This window comes from Eptesicus fuscus, chromosome 19, assembly GCF_027574615.1.
Source record: "Eptesicus fuscus isolate TK198812 chromosome 19, DD_ASM_mEF_20220401, whole genome shotgun sequence".
NCBI lineage: Eukaryota > Metazoa > Chordata > Mammalia > Chiroptera > Vespertilionidae > Eptesicus > Eptesicus fuscus.
In genome coordinates this window covers 41,896,608-41,921,562 of record NC_072491.1, presented here as the reverse complement: position 1 = coordinate 41,921,562, position 24,955 = coordinate 41,896,608, and the positions used below count along the sequence as shown (strand labels likewise).

Here is a 24,955-nt window from a genome sequence, read left to right as displayed (position 1 = left end):
GCTGGTGTCCAAGGAGCTCTGGAAATATGTCAATAAACTAATTGGAGAACAGAAGCCAAGAGGAAAGAAGTTTGACTTGCATATCTTAAGCTCTATCTATATTATGATTTTTTAAAAATTATGCAAAACTTATTTTGGGTGCATGTGATAAAAAGCTATTATAAATGATGATAAAATTTCTGTAAAAATATAAATTACAGTTGCCCCTTGGTATCTGTGTGAGATTGGTTCCAAGACTCCTATAGATACTAAAATCCGTGGATGCTCTTTATGTTAAACTAGTAGCCCTGCACACGAACCCGTGCACCAGTAGCTCTCTGTGGGGCCTGGCTGCTCCACGCCTGCTGCCCAGAGGCTCTCCGAGGCCCAGAGGCCCATCCACGGCTGGGAAATGCAAACGATTTCCCTCCCTGTTCTCAGGAACTCCGATAAAGGACTTCCTTCCTCTTTCTCGGCCAGCTTTCACCCCTGTGCCTCCGCCACCAGCCCCTCCTGTCACACTATCCTCCACCCCGTCTACCCTCTGGCTGCCTGAACTTGACCTTGCCTGGGAGTCGGGGGCCACTCGACTCTGCTCAGCTTGCCAGTTCCTTCTCTTCTTACACAAGCATTCCATGCCCCAGCCTGGCCAGAGGCCCATCCGTGGCCGGGCGCGGAACACTTGCCTTGTTGCCATGGTGACAAAGCAAGCATTCTGCCAGGCCGCTCAGGCTGCCCACTCTCAGCAGCTGCCCCCCGGGACTTGGGGACTCCGGTGGGGCTGAGAGGACTGGGCGCTGCTATCTTGTGGCTATGGGCGCCACCATCTTTGTGATGGAGTGATGGTTAATTTGCATATTACTCTTTTATGAGCTAGGACTAGAGGCCTGGTGCATAAAATTTGTGCACTCATGGTGGGGGAGGTTCTCAGCCTGGCCTACACCCTCTCACAGTCTGGGAGCCTGTGGGGAGTGGGCCTAAGCCGTCAGTCGGACATCCTTAGTGCTGCCACTGCTGCTGCACTCCCAGCTGTGAGCCCGTCTTCTGGCTGAGTGGCACTCCCCATGTTGGAGCCCACTGACCACCAGGGGGCAGCTCCTGCATTGAGCATCTGTCCCCTGATGGTCAGTTGGCATCATAGCGACCAGTCATTCTGCAGTTTGGTTGATTTGCATATTATCCTTTTATTATATATTGTCTAGTCTTTGCAGATAAGATACGCACATCCTCCATATATTTTAAATCACCTCAAGTTTGCTTATTATGCCTAATACAATGTAAATGGTATGTAAATAGTTGTTTTACTATAATATGTAAGGGATAATTACAAGAAAAAAGTCTGTCTATTATAGGTCTAACAATATAGTACATGTCAGTAACAATGTAATAGACTATTTCAAATATATTTGATCTATTGTTGATTGGATCCATAGTTGGAGAACCCATAGATAGGAGTGTTGACTGTCATATCAAAATTAATGCTACTTAAAAATAGAGATAAAAGGATGATTAAACATAGACTTAGCACCCTGAAAGCTTAAAATGAAGAAGTTTTCAGAAATATACAAATAACTGTAAATCCAGTTCGATTTTGATGAGAGCAGTATAATAGATGTATAGGTTATGGTGCTTCAAAGGAGAAATCAAATGAGGTTGTGATCATAGGAAATATCAACAAAGGACACGCATTCTGATTACAACTTGAAGGGTAGGATTATAGATAATGGCAGACATTAATGAGGAAACATTAGAAGAAGAAGAAATGGCATAGGAAAAGGTTCTGAGAGAGAAGCTGGGATGAGAGAGATTACCAATCAATCTGGTGCCATTAGGAAAAGCCCTGAGCTGAAGACCGCCTTCCACGAGGCTCCCATGGTGATATAACTCACTGATGGGGACAATTTGTACCCATGGCTGGGGGCCATAGTGAGCTAAGTGTCCCAAGTCTTTGAGATACAGAGTAGAGCTGGGAATTGAACTCATTTTCAAATTGCTCACAATCCAAATCAACGTTGAACAAGTTAAGACAAAGATAACTGTTCAATTGAGATCTTCATTTTTCACCTGAGCTTAAAGTCACTTACATCCTGACCTACAAGCTATCTATTATATTGTAACTCCCTCAATAGTTTCTCTGAGTCTTCTTGAGGGGCCCATTAAATTATTTCCATGGGTCAGTTTATTCAGGGAGGTCTACAGTTTCACAACAGGAAGATACTTTTTAATGGAACTAATATATTTTCCTGTCTCAGGGCCTTGGTCCTTCCTTACTCTTCCCTCTGCTGGGAATGACCTCTCACCTATCAGTGTGGCTCCCTCCCTCCCCTCTCTCCAGGATACTCTCACTGAGCTCTTCTCTGACCACATTATGAAATGTCACAACCTCATCACAATCAGCTTTCTGTTTCTTCATAATCTTATTATCTTCTGATGTACTGTGAACTTTATATATTTATCTTGTTTATTGTCTGATTCCCCACCCCAGATGGCTAAGGAGTGTCTGTTTTATACATGAATGTGTCCCTAATGCTTAGAATAGGGCCTATGTATTAAATTAATAAATACTTATGCAAATGAACTATATGCAGTGTTTATTTTTAATACATTTTTATTTATTTGAGAGAGAGAGAGAGAGAGAGAAGAAGGGAGATGAAGAGAGAAGCATGGATGCAAGCTCAGAACATGATCCCTTCCTACTGGCTGCTTCCTGCATGCTCCCTACTGGGGAGGAATCCTGCAACCCAGGAATGTGCCCTGACCAGGAATTGAACTGGTGACTTCTTGGTGTATGGGATGACACTCAACCAACTGAGCCATACTGGCTAGAGTTAAATGCAATTTTTAACATGATAATTAAGACAGTCATACATTGCTTTATAAGACTTAACTGTTCTAACTACTATTTTTCATTAACTTTCCTGAGTCAAGGAGGATTTGTAGAGCATCTATCATCTAACCAGCACTGTATCTGGTTCTTAAAAAGTAAATTGTATGTAATAGCTACTGTATCTGAAAAAAAGAGGGGAATGGCAAATAAAATATGAATGCTATAGGATTTCAGCTGGCAATGTGAAGAAGGACACAAAGATATCCCAATATCTCTGGGGGTTTCCTCCAGTAGAATGTTTGCTAGATCTAAATGCATAGATGCTCCCAGTACAAGCATGGGCTTTGAAATTACACAGACCTAAATGCTAATCCCAGTGATCCGGTTCCATATGGGTAACAACCCACACCACCTTGGCCTATTCATGAACTTCTCTGGGCCTCAGTGATTTCAAGGGTAAAAGGAAGACCACAGTCTTAACCTCACAAGGAAAATGTGAGCTGTCAAATGAGGTCATCTGTGGAAACAATTAACCAAGTCCTTGGCACATTGAAGCAATTAAATAAATAACATGTGGAATGAATTAATTCTTGATCAGAGGGGAGAGATATAACTAGAAAAATGTGGCTTTCTTCATTCTATTTCTACTGTGTTGTACCCAACCTATGCCTTTATTCATGATGGTTCCTCTTCCCTCCATATCATAAAAATAGTGAATTGCATTATGTACTGATGGGTTCTTATGTAAATTATCATTCCCATTTTACAGATAAGAAAATTGAGTCTCAGCAGTATAAGTCACATATACAAGACAACAGAGTAAGCAGCAGAGTTAGGATTTCAACCCAGATGAGCTTATCTCCAAAGCCTGTTCAGTTGTCTTGAGTCTCAGACTGCGTAGCAATGTGATCCCCACCCTAAACCCACAATCTGGATATTACCCCTTTCTGAGTTTAATCGAACCTTATGCATATTACTCCATAATTGAGGGTAATTTTGAAAACATATTTGTTTCTCTTCTCTCTGTGTCTATACGTCACCTTCTAGAAACACCTCTTCAATGTGCATAACTGTTACTACTTTAGATCTTGAATAGGTTTTCGCTGGGCACCTTTCACAAGAAGTTCATGGAAACCCATGAAAGTTAATGTTTATTGAACATCTATTTTGCAGTAGGCTTTGGTCTAATTGCTCCACCACTCACCTTACACATTCCTCATAACAACCCTGTATGGCAGATACTACCTTTAGCTTCATATTAGAGATGATGAAAATGAATGAGGGGGTGAATCCACTCAGCTTATATTCCAGGACTGGGGTTTAAACCCACACTTTTAGATTCCAGAATCCACAGTCTTAATCATGAGGCTGTATTGCCCCTTATGCACTAGGACTGGTTACATCTTCTTTTCGTATTTCTTTAAAAATCCAAGGAACATGCATTTTTATAGAGTAAATTGCACTTCTATGAACTATGACTCTCCTACGCTTGGCAAGCCTTTGATTGCCCTCTGACAGCGATAGCTGCAATTAGTCCAGCTTCAAAAGCAGACTTGAATAAAATAGATGGAATTTATCATCTGATCGGAATCCCAAAATTTTAGGTCAGCACTTACGAAAAGTTGTTAGTGGTATATCCACCACCCCCGCCACACACACACACACACACACCCCATCTTAGAAATAACATATCGGTGGTCTCCGTTCCCTTAAAAAGGCTCCAAGCTGTGCTCTTGGAAGGTGCTGGAATTTAAACCATAACCTTGCATCAATTCAAAACCAAAAGGAAACGTTAAAGAGACATCTATCCTTTCAATGCCATCCCTATTTGAAACATTCTCAGTAAAATGATTTCGGCACAGGGAGCCTATTTTAAGAAGAGAGAGCAAAGAATGTGTTCAGAGCAAGTTGGAACAGCACGCAAGGCAGTGCACGCTGGCTCCCTGCTTCTCTGCGGGGCAAAGCACTAAATCACCGGGAGGCCAGAGCAGCGTGTTCCCAGCGCACCGCACATGAGCATCAGAAGGCGCTCTGTCCAAGAAAGGGAAAGGACTCCTACCCAGACAATAAATCATGCCCGCGAAACCCATAATTTGAAAAAAAAAATTCATTTTCAATAAATGTCTTAACTGGGACATGTGGCTATTAGCTAAACAAAGCCCCCAACATTTTCCATGATTTTTTTTTTTTTTTTTAAGGGGACCTTCCAACTGTGACCAGTCAACACACCTCCCTCTTTACCTTTGTTTCTTCTATAAGACCTGATGCATCGATGGTTCTGGAACTCACAAAAGCTCATGAGACGCCCCCCCCCCCCCCAACCCTCCCCTTTCATTCTGTAACTGGGACAGCGCCTAAGCTTACCGGGCACACAAGGTTATGGTTTAAATTCCCACTTCTTGTAGGTAGGTAGGTTAAAAAGCGCCCCCGTATCTCACACAAGCACTCCTTGGGTCCCTCTGATGTGCGATGGGAACAAAGCCTTCTCACCCAGGACGTAAAGAAAAAGTCCTCTTACCATGTATTCCATGTTGGCGGCCGGTGGGAACACCTTGCCCCGGACTTGGTTGTGATAGTCAAGGATGGCGATCATGTCATTTTGCGAAATGTAGCGCTTCCGCCTGGCTTTGGGGATGTCCGCAGAATCGAGCTGAGCTTTCAGAGCGGCTTCAATATCAGTGAAGTTATTGGTTGGCGAGGATGAGTCAGTGGAATTGAGTAAGACAACAGCACTTGCCTCACAGAGAAGGGAGAACAGGAGCGCGCCGCTGACGGCAGAGGTTGCTGTCATTTTGAGGGTGGAGGGAGGCGCCGAGTTTCCTTTGCTTTAAATCAGAAAGGTAGAATTAGGTCTACGGAAGGGGGGGACATGGGCCAGAGAATATGGAGGTACAGGTTATTATTTGGGAGCATTGTTTGCTTTGGTTTCCTCAAAAAAATAAAAAAAAATAAAAATCCAAACACATGTTGAATTCAAGCCCAGGAGACAACCTATAGTAGCCTCTTTGCATTTTGCTTGGTGTTAATGAGGCAGACTCCTAAGAGGAATTTCCTACAGCTAGAGAAAAATTCACTGTCTGACTACTAACCCTAAAATGCATGTGAGCATGAGAGCCATTTGTCCCAAATTCCTGAACCACAAAATGCATATGTATCTTCAGATGGAAATCTTTAGAAATTAAAATTCATCTGGAGAGTGAAGAGGAAAAAAAAAAATGCATTGCAGGTAACAGCAGAGAATGTGCTGATGTCTCCCAGACACATTTGGACATCAAGTGAGAGAAACATACAAACGAGCCATAACCATCCAAACTCATTTCTAAAAGTAAAAAAAAAAAAAAAAAAATTTAAAGTGTGAGCTACTTTAAAATCAATGCATGCAAAATAAACTTGTTGAGCTAAATAGCTTACCTCTGCACAATGCCAAAGTGAATATTTTGTTCTTCCAAAAATGTAAAGTCTTTGCTAAGTTGTAGTATGAACTCTTGTAAGAGGAGTGTGTCTTATTACAAACTCTGAGAGAGTAAAAGTCTGTGAGGTTTAAATGCTGCTGGCTACAGGAGCCGCTAACAGCTTTTATATGTCACAGTCGGCAACGTCCAGAAAGGGCAGTCTTTCTTAGGGTCTCTCCCAGCCAAAATCAAAGGGGAGGGGTTTGGGATAGAAAAAGAAAAAAAGAAAAAAAACAGTGATTGGGTGGCAACCTTTTTTATGTGGGTGGTGAGGAAATTGAGTCACACCCACAGCTTACAAAGTACAAACCATAAAAGACAAACCCCTTTTTCTTTGGGCTTCTACCTTTACTGTGAGTGGTTAATTTCCCCCATTTAATAGTTTCTAGTTCCTGGTTCCCATACAGAAAGAAAGAAAGAAAAGAAAAGAAAGAAAAAAAAGTGAGTTCTTGAAAACACAGATGCCTGAGTAACAAGGAGTACATTTTTTAAGATGGTAAGTGACAGGGGAGCTGAAAAGAGCAAGCTGATATTAAATCAAAAGATCAGCTCCCATAGCTCCTCTGGGTGGCCACAAATATGATTCAAGAGAGATGCCAGGCAAGTCAGTGGTAGCCAAGCTATAGCATATGATATTAGGATAATAGATGCTCAAGTGGTAGTTCTCTGTCTCCATGTGGCTTTATTCCTCTAATTTCTATATTTATTCTCTCTTTTGTTTCATCCCCCCCGCCCCCTTTTCTTTCTCTACAAAGTGAGGCAGCAAATTACCTGCCTTGTATGTAATGCAAATAGACAAGCCCATGGCAAAGGACGGCCGCCAAGATAACATCTGTTTCAGGTTTAGGAGCATATAGTTGAAATTTTAAGCAGAGAGTGGCTCAGCCTCTCAGGAAGCGTATTGGAGGGCACAGCACAGAGCCCATGAGGAATTCAGCAGCAGCAGCCGCCGCCACCGCCAGCAGTCAGAAGTGCCTTCTTAGAAAGATGCCTTGGGAGCAAAATCCGTGTCCGGCAAGACAAGAGCCAAGAACGGGAATATCAGGACAATCTGTAATGACAGCTCCCTCGGCAATGCCATGGGTCCTGGTGACATTAACAAAATGTGGCCCATTCACAGTGAGTGGCAACAGGAATCCTGGAAAATACACATTATTCCGTTTACTTAATGCACTGGCTTGTCCAGGGTGCCGATGTGCTGGTCTCCGGCATGTTTCTGCAGGAGGAGTACTATGTGAATTCACAGCCGTCAGAAATGATGGTCATGTGGTTAGAAGCACACCAGACTGAGAGCCAAGTTTCCTGGGCTCTATTCCCAGTTGGATCTCCAGCAATATGTGTGGCCTGATGCGTGTTCTTTAACTCTTTATTAGTGCATCTAAAAGCGGGAGGGGCAAGGTGCATATTCATGGTGAGGCTGACTTCATCAAACTCCCTAGGAGAGCAGAACCATGTTTGAAACGGGAAGTGCCACTGAAGTTCCAAGTACAGTGACGAGGTGCCAGGAGGGATGTCTGATGGCAGGTGTCAAAGCTCAGGTGTTGCTATATTTTGATGAGTATCAAGCTTTTCACTGAAGTGGAGTCATTTTAGGAAAGCTCCATTTGCAATACTGAAAGCTGTAAATGAGACTTAGCACTGTGGTGTTGAAAAGGCAAGACCATGTAAGGGCAGGAGGTGAATAGGAAGAGTGTGGAACATCCGAGCCGCTGGAGGAAATGCACGTGACCGCTCACAGCTGCAGATGTTTAACAGCTGGAGCTGTCCAGCTAGGGTCTCACCCCTTCAGGAAGGACTCGTGGTGCCTTGAATGAATCTCAAGGATGTTGTGTTAAAGATCTCTGAATTGAATAGGAGGTTAGACAACATACTCTTTATGAGCCGTCTCCAGCTCAAAGGTCCCAAGACATTTTGAGAAATTAGTGACAGTGCTGATTAGCCTATACCAGTGGTCGGTTTGCCGCTCTGTTGACTAATGAGTTTGCCGACCACTGGGATAGGAGCTTAATCACAAGGAACAACAACAGCCTGTAATTATTGGACTCAAGGGTTTATACTTTCCAACATATGCCATACAGCAGTCCAGCATATAGGGGACAATAGGGCTTTTAATGCCTAAACATGAGCCTTTCTTTCTCCAGGGTGGCTGAGTTCTTGCTTAGAATCTCATCCATATCACCAGTTGCTTTCAAGGTCAAACCTTTGTCATGCACATAAAGAGGTATTGTTCTATCTCTTGGGATTTGACTTGAGGGACTTCCGTGGGAATAAAAAAAGTGTTCCTGGAGAAACTTGTCTGAGCCACAAATGGGTTTACTGTAAGAGAGTGGAGGGAAAGAGGAGGCGGAAGAAAGAGGGGATTTCTGAGATAAACCTAAACATGCCCAATTACATGAGGGCAGATCTGATAGTTGCTTAATCTTAAGACCCTCAGGCATGTCAATGATTTTAGATATCTTTCAGCACACATGGATTACATTGTGGAATTTGGGACTATTAAGTAAACCCACAAGGCTATGGAATCATAAAAAAATAAAAAGACCTGTGGGAGGAGAGTTCAGGATTCTGCTTCCAGGCAGATGTTATTGCCAGAAGAAGTATTTAAAATGCTTTGAACATAATTTTAATTTTAAAATACTTGCAAAATTAAGAGGCATGCATCCAAGTTGTCAGTGAAAGAGCTATTAATGGACAAGGAGCAATGAGGTCGTTCTTTATGAGATCTCTTCTTGAAAAGACCACTGACATATTTAGAAACCTTCAAGGAAATGCTTGCCAACGGAGGCAGAAGTGGAATGCATTTAGTTATATTACCCAGAGGAAATATGTATACTCTTGGCAGCCAGTAATATCCACCTTGAAACCTGTGAGAAAGTGATTGGGATTTTAAAATCGAAATCAGGTACATTGAAATTGTCTCAGAGTGGCATACCTGCTTTAGCAAAGGTACTTTGATGTGTGTGTGTGGCTTTAGTCAAAATCCTTTCTAATCAAAATGTGTTCCAAGGACCAGTGGCATTGACATCCTGGGGAGTTTGTTAGAAATGCAGAATTTCAGGCATCCAAGACCCACTGAGTCTGAAGCAGCATTTTACCAGAATCTTCAGATGATCCATATGCTCAAAGTTTGAGAAATACTGTCTAAATTTTTTCAGAAACACAACAGATATCACCTACAACACACATGCCCATTAAATAAGCTCTTTGTGAAAGTCCATTTGTCTGATATCATGGGAAGAATCAAATATAATACAGGTATGCAAGTATCTTTGAAGAGGAGAACTTAAGTCAATAAGGAAAAAAAGATGACTTGGTATCACATCTCGCAAAGAAATGATTCAGTAGTGGTCAGAGCCTTTGTAAGCTTGCTTCATAAACCCTATTTATTATTGAATGCATATGAATTTATCACAAGATTGTGGAGACAATGGAAAGCAGTATAAATAGAAGTGTTTTGTAAATTGCAATGCTCCATATAAACAGAAACTATAACTTGACTGGTCATCCCCAGGACACAAGCCCAAATCTTCCTCTTTTCCTCATTCTTTCTCAAATTGTTTTTAAATAAATCTACCGGCTCTGCAAAACATGGGATTTTTATCACTGAAATGTCTCAGAAATCTACCCCTTTTTTTTCTTTTATTATTATTATGATTGCTTAAAGTTAATCTTGTTATCTTATCTAGGATTACGCTAATGTCTTTCCTTTCAAGCATTATCAATGCTGTCTTTGGTTACCATCCTAAAAATCAAATGGAATAATTTTACTCAATCACAGATAACTATGTTGGCTCTCCATTGTTCATAGGATCAAGTTCAAGTGCATGATTGGCCTTACAAGGTCCTTGAGGAAATAATCAGTTTACCTTTTAAGCCTTATTTGCTGCAACCTTCTTTATCTATTTCTCTACTCCAGCCACACCAAGGCCAATTAACCACTCTCTTTTTTCTGTTAGCTTCAGTAAGTCAGCACCCCAGGTGTGTTTGTTCATTGGGTGGGGTGGCAGCCTTTCTGCCTCTGATATGTATATGATAAAAGATCTTAGCAAACAGTAAGATAACACTGCATTAACCTGTCTTTAATAAATTATTTTATTACTTAATTATAAGTCTCATATAGATGCCTAAAAGACCTTTGCAAACTTTTTTTAAAAAACATATTTAGTCATTTATAACCACTAATCAACCTAAAGTGTATATAGGGGGTAATTTGATGAAAAGTGGAAGCTTTGCAAGAATGGTAAAGAGTTTTGGTGTCGAATGTGTATTTCTACATTTTACTCTGTAGAAATACACATTAGATGATCATGAATTTATTGGATTCAGAAAACGTGCAGAACTTTGGCTCAAATAAACTCTTATTAAACATTTTCTTAGAAAAAAAGAAAATATGCAGAATAAGCATACAAAATATTTCAAATTTCAAGTTCTTTATCTAATTAATACTATAGATAAATATATGCTACATATAGTTAGTTATAGATCACTAGAGGCCTAGTGCACGAATTCATGCACCAGTGGGGTCCTTCGGTCTGGCCTGCAGGATCAGGCTGAAACTGACTCTCGGACATCCCCTGAGGGGTCCCAGCTTGCAAGAGGGCACAGGCCAGGCCGAGGGACCCCACTGGTGCACGATCAGGGCCAGGGAGGTACATGGGAGGTTGGCCAGCTAGGGAAGGACTGCAGAAGGGCTCCAGGGCATGTCCGGCCTATCTCGCTCAGTCCCCATTGGCCAGACCCCAGCAGCAAGCTAACCTACCAGTCGGAGCGTCTGCCCCCTGGTGGTCAGTGCACGTCATAGAAAGTGGTTGAGCGGCCTTAGCATATCATTAGCATATTATGCTTTGATTGGTTGAATGGATGACCGGACACTTAGATATTAGGTTTTTGTTATATAGGATATCTACACTAATAAAAGAGAAATATGCAAATTGACTGTACCTCCACAACACCCACCAGCCAATTAGGAGTGAGTATCCAAATTAACCAAACAAAGATGGCAGGTTAATTTGCATATGCAGGCTCGGAGTGGCCGGGCAGGGCAGGATGCCTGCTGTGATGGGGAGGGCAGGGGGTGGAGGGAGCTACAGGAGCAGCACTCCAGCTGAAGCAAATACTAAAGGCTCCGGCCAGAGCAAAGGCAGAAAGCGGCGGCCAGAGCAAAGGCCTGGGTCCCAGGTGCTGGAGGAAAACCGGTGCCAGCAGCCAGGGGAAGGAAGGCCTATTCTTGCACGAATCTTCATGCAATGGGCCTCTAGTATAGATATACTCTTATGTATTACATATTCATAATATATACATTTTATATATTATATAATAAACATAATTATGATATGTAATACCAAAATACTACATTTTCAAAATATTTTTGAGGAATTCTATAAAATACATATGTAATGCCATTCATGCATATATTCCATTATAATTTTATTACATAGTTTTATGAAACCATATTCAAGTATCTGTATTTAAATTCATCATCTCTTTTTTATGGTCTTTTTACAAAAAATAATTAGCAACTAAATATTGCATAATGATATTTGTGTGATTATTTCAATTTCTCTGTGCTTATTTTTCTTCAAGTGGAAAAAAAAAAAAGCACTTTTTGGTTTTCTGCACTGAAATAGCATAAAAATTAAAAATTTTAAAAGTGTGACCAAACTTGAGCTTTCTCATCAGAAATGGTTCTGAAAAGCATGTTTCTGAAGCAGTTCTTTTAAGTCTCTGATTCAGTTTGATTCTAAAATAAACAAATAATACAAAATAATAAGGAGGAATTGTTCAGTGAAATATGTAATGTAAGAGTAGAATAGAATTGTTTATATTCATACAAGGTTTTCAAACATTACCATTCATGTACCGTTTTTGGAAAGCTATTGAAGAATTTGCTACAGGAATAAATCAAGAAGGAGGTAGATATGGAATCCAAAAAATTGATGCTACAAAATTAGAACAGTGGATTGCCATGATGATGATTAAGGGAGTTCTCAAGGCGAGAATGTTGTAGTAGCCCAGGGAAAAGCCAGTCTATAGTGAAATAGAATCATAAAGAGCTTCAATCTAGAGTGTTTCCAAGAGGAAAAATGAAATTGATAGATTTCGTATACTTTTTAAACATATAAAATTTTGTGTATGTATAAACATTGCAGGAGAAAGAAGATAAAATCACAGCATATTAAGTGGCTCTGTTATGAATATTTATATACATAGTAATACAAACAATCTATAGTGTGAGAACCAAAAGTTAAGAAATTATTCTATTGGAAGGATGAAGGAAGAACTGAGAATATGTATAATTAAGAAAATGGGGCAGGGCTTAGAAGGGAGCTAAATACTCACCTTTTATTACAGGAAATGTAGCGAAACTTATCAATCATTGCACAACAAATTATTCCAAAACTTAGAGGTTAAAACAACAATAAATATTTATCTCACAGTTTCTATGGGTCAGGAATTTAAGAGTAGCTCAGTTGGTGTTCTGGCTCAGGGTCAGAATGTTGGCTGGGACTTAAGTAGGGCTGAAGGATTAGCTTCCAAGATGGCTCATTCACTTGGCTGGCAAGTTGGTGCTGTTGGCAAAAGGCCAACACACATGGATTTCACCACATGGACCTGTCCATAGAGCTGTTTGGGTGTCCTCACAGCATTGAAGCTGCCTTCCCCCAGAGTGAATAATCCGAGATAGCAAGGTAGACTATCCAGTGTTTTAAGGCCGACCTGTGGAAGTCACACACCAGCATTTCCACAAGGTCCTGGTAGTTACAGGAGACACATAGACCTGTTCAGTGTGGGAGGAGAATTCACAAGGCCATGAAGCAGCAGGTGAGAATGCTCATCGAAGGTCATCCTGAAGGCCGGCTACCGTAAGACAGTTTTAGAAAATAGTTAATTTTTTTTTTTTTAAATCAAGAAGTCTGCCTATATCTTGGAAATAAGGAGTTAACTACCAAAAAGAAACTATTAAAAGAAGTGAAAGCAGTTGCTTCTGGTGAGCAGAAATATAGGTGGAGAGTGAGGAACATGGGATAACTCTATTTTTTATTTTAACTTTATAAAACTTTTTGACTTTTAATATATATACATTTGCAACCTGATTAAACTAAAAGTTAGCTAATTAAAATTAATCTGGTAAACCATTCAGATTAAAGTATATCTGTCTAGTGAGCAAACAAACAAATGGCAAAACGGGAAATGGAGATAAAGTGAAACAACATTGAGATCTCTCTCATTGGGTTGGATATGTTATAGGAGTTTCTGACTAGAACATTCCATCTTAATAATCTCACTCTAGAATAAGCCTCCTATGTTTTAAAGGGTCCTGTCTGCCTTCCTTGTCCTAGTGAGCTTGAGGCTGTTTTCATCTTCCTATGATTCAATGGAGGAAATGAGCCCCGAGTGAACATGTGTGTAGCAGTTGCTGCTATGGATATAATGGGTTAATAGTCTGGGTATTTATTGGCCCTGGATAGAGAGGGGGTAGACTTAACTCTTATCTCAGGGATTGTGTTGTTGCCTTAAAACCAAGTGCATGAACACCATTGTCCATGGTTTCTTTCGGGCCAGTGAAAGATGAAGGCTTCCCTTCAATTATCAGATCAATCCTGAAAACAGGTACATACTTTCCTTTACCTCTTCTAGACATTCTTCAGAAATGTTGGGTAATAATCTCAAGGCTCTTAAGACCAGAGGGTCTTCAGGATCAAAGAGAATCTCATACCTTAACTAGACTTTAGCCATTAATGGACTTTGCCAGCCCTGAAGGAGGGTAAGCATGAAGGAACTCTTCAATCAGCTACTGTGTGTGTGTGTGTATCAGTAAAGCAGCCAGTTGGAGAGCTCTGTTGTTCTCCACTAAGAGGCTTGCAGATCCCTTGGAATTCATTGGGTCTAAAAGATTATATAATTGCATGTATAACTATCGGTCTCCAGAAGTTATAAAAATCATATTCATGCTAAGCAGATAATACATACGATTACATTGATAAATTCAGGTGTAAAATATCAGATATATCTGGTGAAACACATGAAGAGTCAAACATATTTAGAGGGAAATGGTTGGAGTTTGGGTATGGCAATTGATTACTTAGTGAAGGAAAAAAGAACGTGGGTGTTAGAATCCTCCAGTAATTATGTGGTTACTCTATAGAGACAAGAATCTCTAAAGTTCTATTCTAGAAAACAAAAATTATTTACTTATTTATTTCCCCTAATATTTAGGATAAAGTTGCTGCTAGAAAACAAGAACAGTACAGTGACCCAAGGGTTGGCTATTTATTTTCCATGTGCCAGGAATATATCAAAATAAAGCCCAAGAGGTCCATGCTGTGGTCAACTAGACTAAGAGATTGTAACGCACTTATTCGTGGCATAATTTCAGACTTTGCCTACAGAAGGCATTCAAAAGATATTTGTTAAACTTGATAAATGAACAAATGCTGTATCAGCATGGCTTTTTTCTAATCCAGGACCTCAGCACACAGCCAGAAAAAACTTGGGCTCTCCAAAAGCCATCTGCACTCTGGCCAGAGTCATCAATTCTCTTTGGTCCTTTCACTGTGAAGAAGGTCTGGATAAACTTTGTGGGAAAGTCTTGCTAACTGTCCAGTAAAATGTTTAGAAATTCAGATAAGAGATGGTGGTATTAGGATGCCTGGCACTATTAGGCAGATTATCTTTCATGAAATTCACTATTTGTTATTCACAAAGACCATGGTTAGAGGTGTGCAATCAGGCTGCCCTTGTGAAGGGGGATGGAAAGTGCACTGAAATCTCTTGAAAATGTGCCATTTCTGACATTTGAGAGTAACCTCGGACTACTGGGTAATCAACAGTTAAGAAAAAGTCAGCTGAGCAAAATTATACATAATGGGTTAATATTCTGAAAATAACAAACTGAAATAATTATTCTGTTTCCCCTAAGTCATGTTCCCACAAAGCATGCCTGCTACTATGGCCCCAGTGAAGGGAACAGGATGAGCAGGTTATCCCAGAAGAGATGTCTCTTCTAGACAGAAGAGGAAGACAAAGAAAGCCTTCTTTGACCCAGAGAACATAGTAAGAAGAGAAACAGGAAGTGAGATGCAATAGCCTATCAGTGATGGCGAACCTATGACACGCGTGTCAGCACTGACACGCGTAGCCATTTCTGATGACACGCGGCCGCATGCTGAGGATGAAACATTTGCTGCTCCTGAGGATGAAACATTTGCAACTAGAGTCTTAGAGCTAGTTTTTTCCTCAAAGTGACACACTATCTGAGTTATGCTCAGTTTTTTGGCGAAGTTTGACACACCAAGCTCAAAAGGTTGCCCATCACTGGGCCCCTAACTCATCACTCACGTCATAATCCTGGGAGATAAAGCGTGATGGCAAAAGATAGGCACTTCATGTATACAAAACAGAAAGCCTAAAGTAGAAAGGCTTTGACTCACTTCTAATCTGGGCTTTTAGGAGGAGAGCTCTTTGCAGGCATCCCACACCAACATGTGATTCTCACAACTGGTAAAAGGGTGGCATCGGTAGCGTGGCGTATTTCAGCGGAGAAAAGAGCAAATGTAAGACGTGATAAAATTCCTTCTGATCACAAGTATCACAGAAAGCAATCTCCAGCATGCTCCAGTGGCCGAGAGGTTTGGGGGACAGAGGAGGGACAGGGTAACCTTGCAACAGAAGCTGCAGGTGGATGGAGTTGGAGAGCCCAAGTGAAAAGTGAGAATGAATAGCCTGATTGAAATTCAGAAGACCCATGGCACCAGTTAGAGCTGAATTGAGGGCAAATCAGCAAGAGGGGACCACTGGATTTGGACTGTCCTGCATGATAGATTTCACGTTTCACCCACTACGGTTTCAAGCCCAGCTACTAGGCATACAGGAGACTTTGACACTTAAGCAAATTAGTATGCAGGAGACATAAAGACAGACACAGAATTAAACAGTTCTATCTTCATGAAGTCATCCAAGATTTCCTCTTCCTTTGATGTCATCTTGCGTAGGAGGTTGGAGGAGAAACCCTGAATTATTGAGCATTTACCCAAAACACAACGAGTTAACCTGTGATCTTGGCGTTATCTCTGGATGAAGCCATATGCCAACAGAGAGCCACATTTCTTTGACCCTGCTTCAGTCCTGCTTTAACTGACTCCTGCATTGGTACTGCGTCTGAGAGGAGAACAGTACACTCTTAGTCATTCCAGGCATACTGGTTAAGGGTGTTGCCAACTGCACTGTCCAGTGTTTTCACCATAAGTCTCAGCATGAAAAGCTGATTTCCCATAGATAACAGGATGATCTTCATGTCTATGACAAATTTGTGTGTTTTTCCTTTATGACTATTGCAAACCTTGAAAATGACTGTTACCTTTCTGCTTGGGTTAACAAACCCCTGAGAGTCAATGTCAGTGCCCACCACTGAATATCTGCTTGTCCTTCTGGTTATATATTCTGGGTCTAGCTGTTCTTTTGCAAGCCATGATTTTTTTTTATCGACCCCAGTAAGACCCAAATTTATTGATACAATACTACTATCAGTTTAACAGTTTGGATGCAGAAATAATGGGAATTAAAATAAAAGAGGATAATGTTCATTATTGTTATAACAACTACCTTCCCTGCCTATAATAGCTTCAGCCCTTTCTTCCTTGCCGTTTTATCCCATTACTTATCTTTTTTTTTATTGTTTGAAGTATTACAAATAGTAGTACATATGTCCCTTTTTTTCCCTCCTTGACCTCCCCCCAGCCTCTCCTACCCCCCAGCATATGCCTTCACCTGCCCCCCCCCCCAGTGTCTTGTATCCATTGGTTATGTTTATATGCATGCATACAAGTCCTTCGGTTGATCTCTTACAGCACCCCCCCCCCCCAACCTCCCCTGCCTTCCCGCTGTAGTTTGACAGTCTGTTCAATGGTTCTTTACCTCTATATCTATTTTTCCCCATTTCTTTTCTTTAAAAAATCTTGCAACTGCAGACTAGAAATAAACATATAATAACAAAAAACGTTTGAGTCCCAATTTCAATGTCCAGCAGTTCTGAGATCCAGTTTCAATGTCAAATAGTTCCTTATGTGTACATGTCAGCAATGATATCTGGATGATGGACAGATGGTGGCAATGCAGGTCCGAACCTCTCTGGTTTGGTCCTGGACAACCTGAATCGATGCACAGCTGCTGACTGCTAGCGTGGCAAGGCGTCATCAGTGTCTTCCATCTCTGGACTGTTTCTCCTCTTGTCTTCGTGGTTAGAGCAGACCTGAGCAAGCCATGATTTTAAATTATTATCTTTCTTTTAATATGGCTCTTATTCATTTTTAAAATTAATTTTAAATATCGCTCAATATTCTTTCATAATAGCAACTAATGATAATAATAATTTCCATGATATATTGAGACTAGCTCTTCTAAGATAAAATGTCATCCTCACAACAATTCATAACCTATGAGAAAGTTTTCATATATTCCTATCTTACTGCTAAGAAAACAGTTTTAAAGAGATTAGGCAATTTTCTCAAGTTTACAGAGCTAGAAAATTTTCCCACTGGGATATAAACCTTTATCTTTCTGAGGGCAAAGGCTGATCTCATAGTTTCTATAGTATTTCATCATTCTTGAGCAAAGTGAGCTTTCTATAAATAAATGATTAATTACTAAACAATTATCTGATGCTCTCTCAATTTTTAATCCTTTGTTGAGCACTTAAGATAATAACAAAAATAATAAAAAGTTAGCCAGCCTATGCTCTTAAGCTTCTTATATATTCATTGTGGAAATAAGACATATATTGAATTATTACAAATTATGGAATTGAATTTACAACTAAATATATTCCTGTACTATGTAGTAGAAGAAAGTCATCTAAAATTTTTAAATGGAAGGAAACCTACAGATATTAAGTTAATTGGGAATTTCTTGTCAAGAAATGAAAATGAGGTGAATATAAAGGATGGCTAAGAATAAAATTAATGGAGGAGAAAACAAAGCCTTCACAGAGATTTTGTCTTCCATATAAGGAAAATGGGTAGAAATTAGACAGGGGACAAAAATAAAAGATAGCACTTTTGTGGGACAGAGTGATTAGATATAGTCATGAAATAGGGTTTAATAGGTAGATCAATAATAAGGGTTTAAGCCAGGATTTTTTTTTTTTAAAAAAGTACCTATGACCAAGAGTTTGGGAAGAAAATCCCATTTGAGGAGTAAAATGAGAAGCTTAATGTGTATGTGTTGAGTTTGAAATGATATCCAATTGGAAATATCAAGGCTTGGATTTGGAGCCATAGTATTAAGGACTGGGGAATGGTCAGGATTTATGACTCTGAGGCACATGAGAGCAAGACATAGAATATACTGTAGGTCAGGTTCTGTGGAGAAGCCAATCAATACTAGAGAGTTAGTTAATATGTAAATAAGTAACTTAGTATATATCTTTTCACTCCAGGCAAGGAAGCAGGCATAAAGTTGAGAAGTCTATATCAATGAGAGGAAGAAGTGGAAACAAATCTAGGGGGGGAAAGCAAAACCAGAATATGCAATGTCTTGTTTGAGGCCCTAGTTACATGTTGCTACCTCTAGGTGGGTGGTTAGTAAGAGTGTGCATTTGGAAATAAACAAAGACTGTATCCCATGAGATTTAGTAGGCTAAAACATTACCCCCAAAAGAGCACTAGACTTTTAAAACTATTCTTAGGATTTCTTACCCTTTGCAACAGCATGGATGAACCTGAAAAATATTATGCTGAGTGAAATAAGCCAATCAGAGAAAGATAACTATCACTTGATCTTACTTATAAGTGGAATCTAATGAACATAATAAACTAACAAAATAGATCCAAAGGTATGGGAACATGGAACAGACTGACAGATCTCAGAAAGGAGATAGGGGGTGGGGGGGGGGAGGGGGAGATGGGAAGAGATTAACCAAAGAACTTATATACAAATATGTATAACCAATGGACACAGACAATAGTGTGATGAAGGCCTAGGGTGGGTCAGAGGCTGGGAAGAGGGGGTAAAGGGTGGGGGAAAATTGGAGGACATTTGTAATACTGTCAACAATAAAAATATTCTTAGAAGACTGGAAGTAAATATCATCTTCAAAATAGATATGCTACTAAAGCCCTTGAAAGTGTACTAGCCATTTAAAGATGCAGTGGTAGGGAGAGAATAGTCTTTGGAAAACAAGAGATGTTAGGAAGTATTAGGGAGAAAATCAAAAGAAAGGGATGAAGGAATGAGGAAGATAAGGAGAAGAAGGAACCAGGCTAGCATTCTTTAGCTATGATCACACACATTATGGTTCACTCTAACTTATCTGCATTTAAAGCTTATATAAAATATGCAAACATAATGTAATAAGTTATAAATGCAATAAGCTAGAAAATAAAGGTCTTGACTGATTCAAAGATGTCCTTGTGTAGAGCTGGTGTTCCATGCCCAAATGGTGACTGATTATAATGTATATTTTAAAGAAATTTCAAGGCTTTACTTACCACTTAATCTTCTCGCTCTCTATTATGCTACCCCCCTTCTCCTTTCCTAATGGAAAATGCCCAAACTTAGAATCCCTAGTAAAATAGGCAACAAATGCAAAACATATGTGTCCAAAAGGTCAATGGTAGCATGCATGTCTGATACCTAAAATAAACTTTTTTTATTTCCTTTCCCCATAAGCACACTGATACCCTAATGGATTTTGCTATGTACCCCTTGAAAGCAAAGATGGTCTGCCCCAGGGGCCTCCCAAATCCCAACCTACCCCCAGAGGCTTGTAGGGGCTGGGAGCTCCCCAATTTTCTTGGAACAGAGATTCTCATACTTGAGCAAGATTAGAGTCACTTGAAGGGCTTTTAAAACAAAGGTTGCTGGACCAGTTTTCTGAATTAATAGGACTCCATAGGCTCAAGAATTTGCATTATGGTATTATGAGGCCCACTGATTTAGAAGAAGGTTGTAGTTATTTGTGCAGTTAGAGTTGCCAGTTGATTTCATCCTTACCTTGTTCACTAGGCAATAAGGTAACTTGAAGAGTGTCTCTTGTTCATCTCAGATCTCCCATCCTACCTAAGACAATGATAAACCCGGGCTGCATAAATGAATAAATGGGTGGATTAATTTATCCTCATTTCATCATAAAGACATTGGGTTTTTTTAAAAATATGTATGCCTATTCTCTAATTTAGTTTTCTCCTCTCCCATTCTTAGAATAAGAGCTATCTTTCTCTTAAACATTAAATCTTCAAACTTGCAGCTTAATTTCTTACTTTTCTGAAAAGGATAATTTTGGAGGTGAGGCAGTTAATTTCTTCCCCTTTCAGGCCTTCAGTCCCAGGCCCTGGGACCCTTACCTTTCCATAGTACCTCCTTTAGAAAGCTGTCCAGACGTCTTTCCCTTCAGACTGAGCCACTCACTCAAATCCCAACCTCATACTCCACACCACCTTCTGTTAGATAACTTCAATCCCAACAATACCAGACCAATTATCACATGCTTTATAAAATATTTTCTCTCACCTTTTGTTTCTACTAGTTTCACCATTGGTCTCCTATTCATGTCTAGTATGCAATGTAGCCAAAACCTACCAATTTTCCCTTCATGAATACATGAATATCCATTTCTCTCTCTCCACTGGAACTTTTGTCACCCCATCTTAGGCACTCCTGATAGGGGATGTTCAAATGAATGCTTAACTATTAGACTTCAGTTTTTCCTTATGCCCATGTAACCAACCTGTTATTTCCAGAATTTCATAAACACCTTTACATCTTCTTAATCCTCTATTTAAAAAGTTCCAAAAGACTCTTACTGCCTGAATATGAACCCTTTCTTCATCATACTATCCATCCCTGTTTCCCACTAACACTAGGCTGGTCAGGTCAGTTGCCTCCACATAAGGCAATGTTTATGCCTACTCCAGTCTCTGGGACTCTGCTCAGGATGTGTTCCCAATCGCATAGATTCACACCCTCTTCACCTTTACAGATCTCTGCAGGCTCCTAGACTACTTCCACAAATCGTCTCAAATGCCTTTGGGGACAAGATGGAGAAGGCAAACCAATATTTATCTCATCCATAACTGATACCATTTTATTCTTTATTCGATTATATGCTTTATTATTTCTCCTCTGTCTTATGTAGATTAATTTTCTAACTACCACAAAATCATAAATCCCTTATGGACAAGGACTCTATCATTGGCAGCCTCACTATACCTAGAAAAGTACCTTGTATGTAATATAAACTCAGTAAATAATTTTTAGCTGTTGAGTTAGATATATGAGTCAAAGAGAAAATAGCTCAGCTTAATGTGAAGTACATCTCATACTATGAGTGGAAGAAAATGATATAAAAAGGTTTACATTATGAATAATACAAACTCTTAAAAACTTAAATAAAAGGTGCCCTTTTTACAGTGACTGCCCTTTAACATTTGCAGTGACATTGTCTTGCACAAAAGACTACATGCTTTTTCTATCTCTGACTAACACTGACTAAAGCAAACAGAACAATTTCCCAACATTGTGGTGGGAAAATCATCTCTTAACCCACTTTTCTTGCGAATTTCAGTTGTTTATGAAATAGTTTTTGCTGTGTACATACTCCCACCACAGTGTAACGTCAGCCGAGTAATCTCTTAACTCCTCCACGCTGTGTTCTTGGCCTAGGGCCACATCCTCAAGTCTACTTCCCAGGATCTGAAAAGTAACAAGTGGTACCCAAGCACTGAAAAACCATAGAACACAGGAAATTTCATTTTTCTTTTCCAGAAAATGGTAGAAATTAAGCCATCAGGCATGTAGTAAGTCTTCTTTCTTCCCAGCTCTAAAATCCTGATGCTTGTACAGGTGCCGCCTCCCCTCTTTTACAGGGTTTCTGTGTATCATTGGGGGGCAGAAAGAGTGTGGACAATAGTGTAGGACAGCATGTCTTCTGGAAACACACCTGCCCCCCGGCATGCATCCCTCTCCATTGCTTCCCAGCTCCAGGATTATCTGCAAATTACTGAAGTTTTCTCAAGCCTAGACATTCTCTCATTAGAGGAGGGCTAATCATCTACCTCACAGTTTTCTTGTGAGAAGTGATCTGTGGAAAACATATAGCACATAGACACACACACACACACACACACACACACACACACACACATACACACACACACACCATAGCATATTTAGGGCATTTCTGCTTATGCCCGAGAACCTCAAGAAGTGGGAGGACAAGGGAGTTAAGGAAGGAGACTGTCCAGAATCTTGATAAAAGGAAACAAAAACAACAACGCGTACTCTTAGAGTATTCGAATTTTCTTTAAATGGTACATAGTTGAGAAGATATTCAAAGAGAATAAGAGAACCACATTTGGGGTTAATGAGTGTGAATTGAATGTCATGGAAGAGAGAAGCACGAAGATCACAAGGAAACCACTGTAACGAAGGGTCAATCTCCCACAGCTGTTCATAAGGGCCATTCTCAGTCTCTGCAGGAGGTGGTCAGACCATCTGCCAGAGGAGCACAGGCCAAATCCGGAAGAAGAATCGGGCTGGAAAAGGCGGAGGAAAGAACTGATAGGATGGAAATAAGAAGGAGTGTGTAGGGCACATGGGCAGTGACATGACTCAGTTGGACTGTGGGAAAGCCCAGGTGGCTGGGCACACCAGTGAGGTCTTGGTGTCACACTGTCCTAGCACACTGAGTAACATTTAGAACTGGACAGACTCAAATGTCCTTTGGTCTTCCTCCCTGTTTCATTTTCCCACCAATTCTGATGGCCTCTGTGCTTACAGAATCTCTGTGCATCATCTGAGTTGCAGGAGTCCATTGAATGATGTACTTGTTCAGAAAGAGATACATGTGACTGTCCAAATGTCCGAGCCAACTTTCGAGGGCGCCAAGCGAGATCCACTTCAACAGATCATAATTTATCCTGGCAGCTGGACAAACAAAAGCAGAGTGACGCATGAACCAGCTTAAGAAAATTGCCAATCCTCCACCAACTGCTTGTTATATTACTCTTAAATATTTCTAAATAGGTCAGTTAGAATAACATCATGTGGGCCATAGTAAGTCAGAAGAAAATAAATGTCACTTTTAGCAAGTTGAATTCTTCCTCTAAATGCCTTCTCTTCGGTCCTTTTATTTAACCATCATCTGGCTGAGGGTAAAAAGCAAAATTGTCATGGTTTTGTAGTGGTCAGCAGTTTCAATGATTCACATTTCAACATGGCCCTGTGACAACTGTGGGTCTTTTCCAGGTGGTTTTTGGCATTGCCTACATGGCTGGTCATACGATGTATTTTGCCTTGGAGGCTGGAAGAATAATAACAATGACCCCATCTCTCAGAGAACCACAACCTCACTCTGGCAGAGGTTCTGAGCCAAAAGATCTGAGATCGTGAGCTCTAGGATAGTAAGGAGTTCCAGCACCTTGGGTCACCCAACCTCTCCTTCCTCAATAAAGATAATCCCTGGAAGTGTCCCAAATCAGTTCTTCTGGCTGAGGTTGGGTCTCACGTCAGATGTGATCTCTAATAAGACTTTAGCCAAATGGGGTTGTGTTGATGGTTATAAACATGTGGAAATGCAGCCAGAGGAAATTTGTCAGCAATAGGAATTGCAAAGGCCAGTTGACTTCGTACTTGTGTAGGCTGTTCTATTGATAATGCTATGGGGGCGCGGGGGATTACCATGGTCCATTTTTGAAGCAAGGAAACAGCAAAATTACAAAGCGGGAAAGGAGAGCTGCAGTGGCTCTCTTTCCCTTTGATGTATTCAGATGGTGTCTGATAATCATGTCCCCTTTCAATGTGGAGAACAGTTTCCTCAAATCATTCCTAAATACCACTAATTCCAAAGTTTCACTAACAATTGTTAAGTGTTGAATTTCAGGATGCAAACGTTTTCTGTTCTACATTCTACAATTTGCTGAAGGTACATACTTATGTATGGGCTCATATGAACCTACAGAATTAGTGGAAAAGCTGTGTTGTTGGCCTGCCATTGCCATATCTACAAGCAGAGTACAGTAGACTATGAATAGCATGTTGTTCACAGGTCCTGTCAGCTGAAGTCAAGACTGTTTCTGTGGCTGTTTTTCAGTAGATAAGCTGTTCTTTAATACTAGTATATGGAGAGCAAAATTAATTAATACATATCAAGAACACGATACATTTGAAAAATATCATTTAAATGTCAATTAGAGACCTTCAGCAAACATGTATTGAGGTCTTTCTCTGAATTAGAAGTAAGTGCTGCCCACTGGAGCTCCACCATGGATAGATCCAGTCCCTTCCTTCAAACCACTCCTACTGGTGGGAAGCAAAAGATACAGGAACACCATAGTCATAGGTCAAGCAAAGGTCAATTTTTTAAAATAGTAAATTATAGCACTATGCGTGACGCACTATATGAGTGATAATTTCTGATTAGAACAATAGGGGCAGCCTCATAGGAAAGAAGCATTTTATCTGAATCTTGAGAGAAAAATAGAATTTCAACAGGTAGAGGATATGGATCAATAGCCGAAACAAGCAAGAGGCATTTAAAGGGGCTGAAGTATTTGGGGCATAGAAAGTTGAATGAGGTGATTAGAATGTAAAGTTCTAATAGAGGAGGAGAGGATGGGCAGTTGAGAATGAAAGGTTATATAATTTCCAAATTAGAGAGGAACCTTACTATTATGCTAAGAAATGCAAACTTTAGTCTCTACTA

The 24,955-nt window shown here is 40.2% G+C and overlaps 1 protein-coding gene across 1 annotated transcript in view; it reads right to left on the bottom strand.

Moving 5' to 3' along the window:
* Positions 1 to 5,603, bottom strand: part of PI15 (peptidase inhibitor 15) — a 28,580-nt gene extending 22,977 nt beyond the window's left edge. The window contains exon 1 of the mRNA XM_008150324.3: positions 5,325 to 5,603. Coding sequence (XP_008148546.2) covers positions 5,325 to 5,597 — 273 coding nt within the window. The 5' untranslated portion in view covers positions 5,598 to 5,603. The remainder of the gene's footprint in view (positions 1 to 5,324) is intronic.
* Positions 5,604 to 24,955: the final 19,352 nt, after the last annotated feature.